The sequence below is a fragment of the Dama dama genome, chromosome 15 (genome assembly GCF_033118175.1).
Source record: "Dama dama isolate Ldn47 chromosome 15, ASM3311817v1, whole genome shotgun sequence".
NCBI classification, from domain to species: domain Eukaryota; kingdom Metazoa; phylum Chordata; class Mammalia; order Artiodactyla; family Cervidae; genus Dama; species Dama dama.
In genome coordinates this window covers 14,619,210-14,631,745 of record NC_083695.1, presented here as the reverse complement: position 1 = coordinate 14,631,745, position 12,536 = coordinate 14,619,210, and the positions used below count along the sequence as shown (strand labels likewise).

At 44.3% G+C, this 12,536-nt stretch overlaps 1 protein-coding gene across 1 annotated transcript in view; it reads right to left on the bottom strand.

The window, feature by feature from the left end:
- Positions 1–12,536, bottom strand: part of FMN2 (formin 2) — a 346,102-nt gene that overhangs the window by 94,367 nt on the left and 239,199 nt on the right. The window contains exon 9 of the mRNA XM_061161517.1: positions 149–240. Within this exon, the coding sequence (XP_061017500.1) occupies positions 149–240 (92 nt within the window). The remainder of the gene's footprint in view (positions 1–148; positions 241–12,536) is intronic.

The following is a 12,536-nucleotide window of genomic DNA, read 5'->3' as shown; positions in this document are numbered from 1 at the left end:
AGCCAAGTTAAGAGGAAAAAGACGATGCACATAAACACGCTCATCCTCACGTCGTTCATGACGCTGACGCACAGAAGACACCCCGTTTTCCCCATGGAGAGAGCCCCCCAAGGCCTGCCTGCTGCCCATGGGCCCACGGTGTGCTTACTGCTCAGGTTTGTCTAGAGACTTGGCGTTCTCCTTGTCTTTGGAGGACCGGCCATGCTTTTCAATTTTTTCCAGTTCATCTGACTGTGCTCTCTGGAAAAACAAAAACCAAGCAGTTTTTAGATAATGATCTTAAATACAGCAAAACTCTACATAATTTCATATTTCTTAGCATCTGTTTGAGGTAAAGCTTGACTTAATTCATGAGGTATTTTAAAGTGTATATGTGCAATGCAAACCAGATCATCTCCAAATCTTCCAAATATTATTGGCTATCAAAAGTGAAAGTCTCTCAGTCATGTCTGACTCTTTGTGACCCCATGGACTGGATAGTCCATGGAATTCTCCAGGCCAGAATACTGGAGTGGGTAGCCTTTCCCTACTCCAGGGGATCTTCCCAACCCAGCTATCAAACCCAGGTCTCCTGCATTGCAGGCAGATCCTTTACCAGCTGAGCCACAAGGGAAGCCCAAGAATACTGGAGTGGGTAGCCTATTCCTTCTCCAGCAGATCTTCCTGACCCAGGAATCGAACTGGAGTCTCCTGCATTGTAGGCAGATTCTTTACCAACTGAGCTATCAGGGAAACCGTTATTGGCTACTGGTGATGTGCAAAATATTTATTCCAGCATGGTTTAAATCAATATGATTTCCCTTTCTTCTTTTTTAGCTGTTTATAATACCCTCTGGAGGGACTTCTCTGGCAATCCAGAGGCTAGGATTCTGAGCTTCCACTGTAGCCGGGCACAGGTTCAATTCCTGTTCAGGGAACTCAGATCCCATATGCTAAATAAACTATAATACTCTCTGGAATTCAATAATTTTACTTAAAAATGGTATTTCTTATTCAGAAGTTAATCAAATTAAATTTGGAAGGAATTTGATCCTAAAGCTGTTATAAGATTTTTATAACAAAAGTACCTATTTACCTATTGTAATCATTGTCTATGCCTATCTGCTTTTGGAGAAAGAAAAGTACAGTTGAATTATAAAGTCATGGAACAAAAATAAAAGATTTTGATTCTCCTGAATTTTCTTTTTGATACAAAAATAGCTCCAGGTTTCTTTATCTTCACAAGTATCTTCTTTTACCCTTGAAAATCTCAAGCTAAAAATTTGTAATTCTAAATTTGTTTCTTTATGGGAGAGGATTTTCTACACTTTAACATAAGGTAGAGAATTTCATAGGCTGACCAAAATACAAACTTATGCTTTATGAAGAATCTGGATGATTTTTAATTTTTATTTTAATGCCTCTATCATTTACAAAGATATTTCAAAAGAGCCTAAATACTTCATTTTCTGAGTGCATGAAGAAATTTGAGTAGATCACCCTATCTTGGGTTTGAGTCTAGTCCTCAGAAGGTAAAATCCCTTCAAGATTATTTGTTGTTTAAACAGAAAAGCAGCCCAACCAAAAACTGCTGTACATGACAGAACCTGATCAACTTTTAAGTGAAGGGATGTTTCTGTTTTGAACTCACTGATTATTCTGAAAGGTAGGTATTTCTTTTTTTTTACATTTTATTTTTTTCCATTTATTTTTATTAGTTGGAGGCTAATTACTTTATGCAAAACAGAAAAAGAGACACAGATGTATAGAACAGACTTTTAGACTCTGAAAGGTAGGTATTTCTATTGATGGGATTAATTAGCAAAGACTAGTTCCTCCAAGAAAACTTCTTTTAGCAGGGAAAGGAGATTTGATGACAGATTGGTCAATCTTGAGGGTTGTATAAATTTTGCTTTTGGAATATGATGCAATAGAATAATACTGATAAGTAAAGCTACAACATTTGCTGCAAAGCCTGCCTTGCCCATCTCAACCCCTACTATAACCAGTCTCTCTCTAGAACAACACAGAACCTTATATTTGCTCTGTATTGTGCCACACATACCACCATGTCTTACTGGTGATGCACAGACATGTTTACAACTTCTGTAAGAGAAGGGCCACGCCCGGTGTATCTCTGTGGTCCTGGTGACCAGTATGATTCATGATGTAGTCAGCCCTCTGCATCCTGGGCTCCAAATTCATGGATTCAACCAAATGCAGATCCAAAATATTTGGGGGGAAAACTCCATAATGTTCCCAAAGGTAAACTACAATTCACTGCACTCCAGCAATCATTTACACATTTCCATCATATAAGGCATTATAAGTAATTGAGGTGATTAAAAGTATACAAGACAGTAGGGTGGCGTGTTCTACGCAAGAACGGTGTCATTTTATTTAAGGGACTAGAGCATCTTTTTTGTATCAATCCTCCCTCGTGCCCCCCTCCCTGCAGATATCCAGGGATGACTATATAGCTGTTGTTCAGTTGCTAAACTGTCCCTGCCTCTCTGTGACCCATGGACTGCAGTATGCCAGGCTTCCTTCACTATCACCCTGAGTTTGCTTAAACTCATGTCCATTGAGTCAGTGATACCATCCAACCATCTCATCCAATGTCACCCTCTTCTCTTCTTGCCCTCAGTTTTTCCTACCACCAGGGTCTTTTCCAAAGAGTTGGCTCTTCATATCAAGGGGTCAAAGTATTGGAGCTTCAGCTTCAGCATCAGTCCTTCCAATGAATATTCAGGGTTGACTTCCCTTATGATTGACTGGTTTGATCTTGCATTTCAAGGGATTTTCAAGAGTCTTCTCTAGCACCACAATTCAAAAGCTTCAATTCTTTAGCACTCAGCTTTCTTTATGGTCGATCTCTCACATCCATATATGACTACTGGAAAAAATATTGCTTTGACTAGATGGACCTTTGTTGGCAAAGTGATGTCTATGCTTTTTAATATGCTGTCTAGGTTTGTCACAGCTTTTCTTCCAAGGAGCAAGCATCTTTTAATTCCATGGCTACAGTCACTGTCCACAGTGATTTTGGAGCCCAAGAGAGAATATCTGTCACAGTTTCCACTTTTTCCCCATCAATTTGCCATGAAGTGATGGGACCAGATGCTGTGATATTTGTTTTTTAAATGTTGAGTTTTAAGCTAGCTTTTTCACTCTCCTCTTTCACCTTCATCAAGAGGTTCTTTAGTTCCTCTTTGCTTTCTGCCATTAAAGTGATATCATCTGCATATTTGAGACTGTTGACATTTCTCCTGGAAATCTTGATTCCAGCTTGTGATTCAACCAGCCCAGCATTTCGCATGATGTACTCTGCATATAGGGCTTCCTGGTGGCGTCAGTGGTAAAGAACCTGCCTGCCAGTGCAGGTTATATGTAAGAGATATGGGTTTGATCCCTTGGTAGGGAAGATCCCCTGGAGGAGGGCATAGCATCCCACTCCAGTATTCTTGCCGGAGGAGAATCCCATGGACAGAGGAGCCTGGCAAGCTGCAGTCCATAGGATTACACACATTTGGACACGACTGAAGTGACTTAGCATGCATGCGTGCACTCTGCATATAAGTTAAATAAGCAGGGTGACAATACAACCTTGACATACTACTTAGCAGTTAGTAAATTCTTAAAACATTAAAAAATTAAATCAGTAATCCAACAGGAAGAAAGAAGGCCTCCAAGCCCAGAGAGAAGACAGAGGTAAAAGGAGGAAAGATAATGACAGGACACTGGAAAGAAGAAACAGTGAGGACGCAATGACATGCAGAACATGCCAGCTGTTTACTCTCACCCTAAGAGCACAGGGAGAGTCCATGTGAGGTAATGCCAATCAAAATAGACACCTAAGCATGCATGAGGCAGAACTAGTTATTTCATGTGTTAGGACACAAACAAGTAGATGAAGAAGTAAGAAAGTTACACTCAGCAAAAGCACTTCTGAATTCACTCATCTGTATATTCATTCAACATCACTCTCTCATGTAGGAATCATCAATCTGTTATGCAGGAATATGTGTATAAAGGTGTACGAAGTAGGACTAAAAGGGATGCCCAGGTGGCACAGCGGTAAAGAATCTCCTTGCCAATTCAGGCGATGCAAGAGACGTGGGTTCAGTTTCTGGGTTGGGAAGATCCCCTGAAGTAGGAAATGGCAAAAGACTCCAGTATTCTTGCCTGGAAAATTCCATGGACAGAGAAGCCTGGAAGACTACAGTCCACATTGCAGCAAAAATTCAGACATGACTGAGCGTGCGCACGTGTGCACACACACACACACACACACACACACACACACGCAGAGGACTAAAACACCATAGATTTTTAAGCAGTATTCATCAAATCTACAAATTTTACTATTCATCAGTACACTAAGACCAACTGCTTCTTCTAGCCCATAACGTCAGTTTTCTCCTTGTAAAACTTGTGCAAAACTCGCAAAACAAGAATCAGTTATTTTCTACCTTAAGGCTCCAAATTCTTTTCCTTATTGGCAACCATCAACTATGTCTGACTAGTGACTACCAATCTGCACAAGAACCTAAAGGTCATCTAGATAATTCTGACTCTGTTTGACCCCCAAAGTGAATTTAGTCTCAAGGGTTCTTTGCTGGCCCATCAGTTTAAAGTCAGGTTTTAAAAAGGATGAGTATTAGGGATTTATTCATCCACCCATTCAATCAAAGGGCAACTGATTACTAAGCATTACACCAGACACTAGAAATAAAAATATATATACTGGGCTTCAAGTTCAAGGAAAATCCCGCCACACAACATTCCATGCTGCTCATAACACCATTCTTATTTGTTCAACCCTGCTACAGTGATCTTCTACTGCTTTTAAAACTGTATGTAACTCTTTCTATATGTGAAGGAGGTGCTAATGAGCTCACTATCATTCCAGAGTTTCTGCTGAAATAGGTTCTTATGGCCAAACATATGGATAATGCAACTACACATTCACATATTAATTAACCACATAGAATTTCCAAGTTCCAAACATTCAAATGACACTCCCTCCTTCTCCCAGTCTCAAAAGACCAAATCGTTTCAGTCTCCAGCACAGGGACTGCATACCCCTTCCCACTCCTACCCCAATTATCTGCAGGTCTGTACCAGAATTTCCTTTTCCCATGATTTCCCGTCTGCCTAAAAATGAAATAGACCTATTGCTGCTAAGTTAGAGGCTTTCACTAATCACTCACTAGTTTCACTAGTTTTCACTTCGTTACTCACTAAGACTCACGGCACCTAACACCACAGACACAGCTCCCACCCAACTGCTGGCCAGAATAGATGGAATTCCTGGCTGCCAGGAATCACCACGTATTTTGACCTCCATGATCCTAAACCAACATACCCTGCAACTGAAGGCTGCTCTTCCAACTCCTGAGAGAAACTGTAGCTCCCAGAGAGGAGAGGCCTGGGAGCAGTTACGCAGAAGGAGGGTAGGCTGTCGAGACAGACCATGTGCTTTTCTGTGGCCAAGTCTGTTGACAGTGCTCAACCAGTGTTTCTCAAGTGGGGTTCCAGGGAACATTGACTTGGGTCCTGAGATTCAATAAGAACTGCTGGGTGGCACATACTATAGTAATAAGGGGGTTTCCGGGGTAGCTCAGTGGTAAAGAATCCGCCTGTAATGCAGGAGACACGGGTTCAATCCCTGGGTTGGAAGGATCCTCTGGAGAAGAAAATGGCAACTGGCCCCTGTATCCCTGCCTGGTCAATCCCATGGACAGAGGAGCCTGGCAGGTGCGGTAGCAAAAGAGTCAGCCACAACTTAGTGACTAACAACGACACGCTAAATAAATACTTTCAGAAGTTATGTTGTTGAAAGAGCTATTTCCTTTCATTTTAACAGCAATCCTCATAATTAATTGATTATAAAACAAGTGTGTGTGTCAGAAAGAGACAGAGAGGATGTGATAGAAATGCTCCCGAAGAGCCAGGGTTCCGAGGGACGCAGGTGGAAACACTGTGCAAGCCAGACTTTCACCAGCTCCCTCACTCAGCCTCGACCGTTTCCTCAGTATTTTATACTCAATCCCATCTGCAGACCTTTGCCTTTATCCTCAAAAGGCATCAACCCTCACCCTTGTGTCTGCTGCCTACTGTTGCTTCCTCCTATCACAGCATCACACTCTCTGTCCCTGGACTTCCCCCCACCCCCAATGATCCCCTCCAACCCCCCTCACCAGACCCACACCCACCCAACCACCCAGGACAAATGTCTTCAGCCTGTGTTTCTGTGATCAGCTCTGGTTTTCCCTCCACATCCACACAGGCAACTACTTCCTAGACATTTTCATCTGGACATTGCAGAAGCATCTTGGACCAAACCACTCTAAAGATAAGCTCATGTCTTCTTCAGTGGTCCTGATCACAGTAAAGCAGGGACGAGTCACCCAGCTGGGAGCTGATGAACGGCCGAGTCTCGGAGCTGCTCCACTGTCTTCCACTCCCCCTGCTCTGCCCTCTCCACACCCACAGCCTCCGTCCACCCACGACGCGAGGGTCCACCTGGCCCCCCATCACATCCAAGGCTCGGATACCTGTCCTAAATGGTGGGCAGCCTGGTTGTAAATATGTGGATCTGAGCCATGTTCCCATCGCCCCCACTCATACCTGTGTCACAGTATCCTGTGGAGGATATTACTATCCTCACTCTTGGACCCACACAGAGACCCTGGGCCCCTGCTAAGCTCCCAGGACCTGGCCCCCTTCCCCGCCCCCTTGTCTGTGTCCTGCCCGCTCCTGCTGAGCAAGTCTGTCCTCACCAGCTTCCCTTCAGTTCCTCATCCACAAACCCCGCATCCTTTATCTAGAACATCCCCCACACCTCTCACCCTGGCCGCACCCACAGCCACCTGGCTTCAGCTCTAGCCTCTCTGCTCTGGGGAGGCCTCCTTCACCCTCCACCAGCCGCATCCCCCTGTATCATCGGAACACTGGAGGAATGCACGTTTCCTTCAAGCACACATCACAGCCGTGAACAGATACACGAAGCCAGTGCCCAGAGCAGAAAGAAACCGACATTAGCACATGGATAACGTCAATTTTCTCCTCACTGCAACCAGAGCCAATGCCTGAAATAAAGCAGATGGTTAATAAACACAAGATGAACTAATAATAAAAGAATAGAGCTTATGACACATGTAAATCACTGTAAACTCAACTGTTTTCTTTCTAATCTCTTGTCTCCTTGTTCAGTCTCTTTCCTCTTCTTTACGCAGTGGAAACAGTGACCACCAGGAGTGGAGACAGTGGGTGTCTGATTCTGGAGAAGCAGAGGTCACAGTATGTGGGGACGTCAGTCAGGAATGCAGTCCTGCACTGGATGCGGGCTGAGGGAGCCTGCCCTGGCCTCCGGGGCAGTGTTCCCGTCTCTGCCCCTGTGCTCCTCTGCCAGCATCAGTGGTACTGTCCTCTTCCTGTGGTTTGCCTGCACGCCTCCCCTCTCTCCATTCCCCTCAGCTCCTCCTCCTGTCCTGCCTGAGCTCCAGACTTCCCTCTCCCTCTTTCACAGGCCTCTCTCTCCTTCTCCAGCTCAGAATCTCGGAGACAAACTGACTTCCCTCACTGAGTGTTTGGTGTTTGAATCCCCATCATCTGGCTTTTGTTCTTCCACTAAGCTCAGAAATGATCTTCCTGGAGCCAAGAGTCTCACCTATAGGAGAACAAGAGCGGCTGTTTGCTGAGCCCTTAGGAACAAGCAGGAGCCTGCAAGCTGTCCTGTGTGCACAGTGTCATGGAGCCCTGACAGACAGGCGTCATCACCAAGAGGCTCACCCCCAGTGTATGAAGAAAACGCAGATCTCGGGCCTCGTCCAGTGAGCACAGGCGCTGAGGTCCAAGCCTTCACCCATCACCTCCTGACGTCAAGGGCCAACATCAATGTCTCTCCACAGGAGCTCTACTGAGCCCCAGGCTGACTAATGAATGGGTCTGGGGCCTTCAGTTCAGTTCAGTTCAGTTGCTCAGTCATGTCTGACTTTTTGTGACCCCATGAGCTGCAGCACACCAGGCCTCCCTGTCCATCACCAATTCATGGAGTCCACCCAAACCCATGTCCATTGAGTCAGCGATGACATGGAACAATCTCATCCTCTGTCGTCCCCTCTCCTCCTGCCCTCAATCCTTCCCAGCATCAGGGTCTTTTCAAATGAGCCAGGTCTTCACATCAGGTGGCCAAAGTATTGGAGTTTCAGCTTCAGCATCAGTCCTTCCAATGAATATTCAGAACTGATTTCCTTTAGGGCAGATAGATTTGATCTCTTTGCAGTCCAAGGGACTCTCAAGAGTTTTCTCCAACACCACACTTCAAAAGCATCAATTCTTTGGTGCTCAGCTTTCTTTATAGTCCAACTCTTACATCCATACATGACCACTGGAAAAACCATAGCCTTGACTAGATGGACCTTGGTTGACAAAGTAATGTCTCTACTTTTTAATATGCTATCTAGGTTGGTCATAACTTTCCTTCCAAGGAGTAAGTGTCTTTTAATTTCAAGGCTGCAATCACCATCTGCAGTGATCTTGGAGCCCCCAAAAATAGTCAGCCACTGTTTCCCGATCTATTTGCCATGAAGTCATGGGACCAGATGCCATGATCTTAGTTTTCTGAATGTTGAGCTTTAAGCCAATTTTTTCAGTCTCCTCTTTCACTTTCATCAAGAGGCTCTTTAGTTCCTCTTCACTTTCTGCCATAAGGGTGGTCTCATCTGTCATCTGGGGCCTTAGACACCACCAAATATAGGAAAGCTATGAAAAATGCAGAGAAGGTGACCAGGCAGGGACTTCACAACCTGAGGAATGATGTAAGCTCCTGGATTTTCTTTCCTCCTTCATCCCTGACGGGGTGCTAGAGAGGCCTGGACCCAGGACCAGCTCTACATAAAGGACTGGGGAAAGGATGTCTGGTAGAAAAAAAAACACCTCATTTTTAATACTTGTCAACCAACCAAAAACGAAAAGAAAAACTGACCTCTCTTGGAATCAGTGTGGCCGAGTGGAGAACCAAACTTTCCCCCTGACCTGCAGGGATGTGGTAAAGCTGGTTGGCAGGAGGCAGTGCTACCCAGCAACCCACTGCCCCGACCTCCTCCCTGGTGTCTGAGGAGGGGGCAGATGGCACTCCTACCCCCAGCAGCAGCAACAAGGCAGAATGAGGTGGCTCAGAGAGGTTACAGTGAGCCTATAATCTAACAAGAAAATGGGCAAAAGACAGAGACTTCACCGAGAGAACACACAGAAGATAAACACATGCTAAGATGGTCATTTACAATTAGAAAATTGCCCATTAGAATCATGAAGAGATATTGCCTTACATTCATCTATTACAACAGCTAAAATTTTTTAAATGGTGACAGTAGCAAGGATGTAGCAAAATTAGATCTCTCACATACTGACTCTGAGAATATTAAAATGGTACAGCCATTCTGTGGTTTTCAGTCTGTTTGCCCTCTAATGGAGAAGGGTAAGAGGCTTATGAAAGATTCCTGATGGGACAGACTGACTGATGGGGATACTGGGTCTTGTTCTGATGGGCTGGACCATGTTCAGTAAATCTTTAATCCAATTTCTGTTGATGGGTGAATCTGTGTTCCCTCCCTGCTATTTACCTGAGGAGAAGTCAATGGCACCCCACTCCAGTACTCTTGCCTGGAAAATCCCATGGATGGAGGAGCCTGGTAGGCTGCAGTCCTTGGGGTCGCTAAGAGTCGGACACGACTGAGCGACTTCACTTTCACTTTTCACTTTCATGCATTGGAGAAGGAAATGGCAACCCATTCCAGTGTTCTTGCCTGGAGAACCCCAGGGATGGTGGAGCCTGGTAGGCTGCCGTCTATGGGGTCACACAGAGTCGGACATGACTGAAGTGACTTAGCAGCAAACTATGGTGGAGGTAATGAATGGATGGATGGCATCGCTGACTCATGGACATGAGTTTGGGTGAACTCTGGGAGTTGCTGATGGACAGGAAGGCCTGGTGTGCTACAGTCCATGGGGTCACAAAGAATCAGACACGACTGAGTGACTGAACTGAACTGAACTGAATGAAGATAATGGTGACCTCCCTCAAAAGATCCCATGCATGTACTGCTACAGTCCATGCCCCCAACCCTGCAGCAGGCCACCACCAACCCACGCCTTCGCCAGAGACTCCCGGATACCCACAGGCAAGTCTCCTGTGGGGTCACTGTTTCTTTCTCCTGGGTCCTGGTGCTGACATCACCAACTGAACTGAACTGAACAGCCATTCTGGAAAATAGTTTGGCACCTTCTTAAAAATGCATTCTAAATATACATTTAACATACGCTGGGCATTTGTCTCAAAATGAGAAAACTGATTAGTTAAGTTCACTTCAGTCGCTCAGCAGTGTCTGACTCTTTATGACCCCAGGGACTACAGCACGCCAGGTATCCTTGTCCAGCACCAACACCGGAGCTTGCTCAGACTCAGGTCCATTGAGTCAGTGATGCCATCTAACTATCTCATCCTCTGTTATCCCCTTCTCCTCCTGTCTTCAACCTTTCCCAGCATCAACATCTTTTCCAATGAGTCAGTTTTTCGCACCATATAGCCAAAGTAGTGGAGCTTCAGTTTAAGCATCAGTCCTTCCAATGAATATTCAGGACTGATTTCCTTTAGGATGGACTGGTTGGATCTCCTTGCAATCCAAGGGACTCTCAAGAGTCTTCTCTAACACCACAGTTCAAAAGCGTCAACTCTCCAGTGCTCAGCTTTCTTTATAGTCCAACTCTCACATCCATACATGACTACCAGAAAAACCATAGCCTTGACTAGATGGAACTTTGTCAGCAAAGTAATGTCTCTGCTTTTTAATATGCTGTCTAGGTCATAGATTTTCTTCCAAGGAGCAAGTGTATTTTAATATCATGGCTGCAGTCACCATATGCAGTGATTTTAGAAACAAAGAAATTAAAGTCTGTCACTGTTTCCATTGTTTCCCCATCTATTTGCCATGAAGTGATGGGACCGAATGCCATGATTTTAGTTTTTTGAATGTTGAGTTTTAAGCCAGCTTTTTCATTCTCCTCTTTCACTTCCATCAAGAGGTTCTTTAGTTCTTCTTTACTTTCTGCCATAAGGGTGGTATCATCTGCATATCTGAGGTTATTGATATTTCTTCAGGCAACCTTGATTTCAGCTGTGCTTCATCCAGCCCAGCATTTTGCATGATGTACTCTGCATATAAGTTAAATAAGTAGGGTGACAATATGCAGCCTTGATGTACTCCTTTCCCAATTTGGAAAGGAGTCCATTATTCCATGTCCAGTCCTAACTGTTGCTTCTTGACCTGTATACAGATTTCTCAGGAGGCAGGTAAGGTGGTATGGTATTTCCATCTCTTTAAGAATTTTCCACAGTCCGTTGTGATCCATACAGTCAAAGGCTTTGGCATAGTCAATAAAGTAGATGTTTTTCTGGAACTCTCTTGCTTTTTCTATGATTCAACAGATGATGGCAATTTGATCTCTAGTTCCTCTGCCTTTTCTAAATACAGCTTGAACATCTGGAAGTTCATGGTTCACATATTGTTGAAGTCTGACCTGGAGAATTTTGAGCATTACTTTGCTGGTATGTGAGAAGAGTGCAATCATGCAGCAGTTTGAATATTCTTTGGCATTGGCTTTCTTTTTTTTTTTAATTTATTTTTATTAGTTGGAGGCTAATTACTTCACAACATTTCAGTGGGTTTTGTCATACATTGACATGAATCAGCCATGGAGCTACATGTATTCCCCATCCCGATCCCCTCTCCCACCTCCCTCTCCACCCGATTCCTCTGGGTCTTCCCAGTGCACCAGGCCCGAGCACTTGTCTCATGCATCCCACCTGGGCTGGTGATCTGTTTCACCATAGATAATATACATGCTGTTCTTTCGAAACATCCCACCCTCACCTTCTCCCACAGAGTTCAAAAGTCTGTTCTGTACATCTGTGTCTCTTTTTCTGTTTTGCATATAGGGTTATCATTACCATCTTTCTAAATCCCATATATATGTGTTAGTATGCTGTAATGTTCTTTATCTTTCTGGCTTACTTCACTCTGTATAATGGGCTCCAGTTTCATCCATCTCATTAGGACTGATTCAAATGAATTCTTTTTAACGGCTGAGTAATATTCTATGGTGTATATGTACCACAGCTTCCTTATCCATTCATCTGCTGATGGGCATCTAGGTTGCTTCCATGTCCTGGCTATTATAAACAGTGCTGTGATGAACATTGGGGTGCACGTGTATCTTTCAGATCTGGTTTCCTCAGTGTGTATGCCCAGAAGTGGTATTGCTGGGTCATATGGCAGTTCTATTTCCAGTTTTTTAAGAAATCTCCACACTGTTTTCCATAGCGGCTGTACTAGTTTGCATTCCCACCAACAGTGTAAGAGGGTTCCGTTTTCTCCACACCCTCTCCAGCATTTGTTGCTTGTAGACTTTTGGATAGCAGCCATTGGCATTGGCTTTCTTTAGGATTGGGATGAAAACTGACCTTTTCCAGTTCTATGGCCACTGCTGAGTTT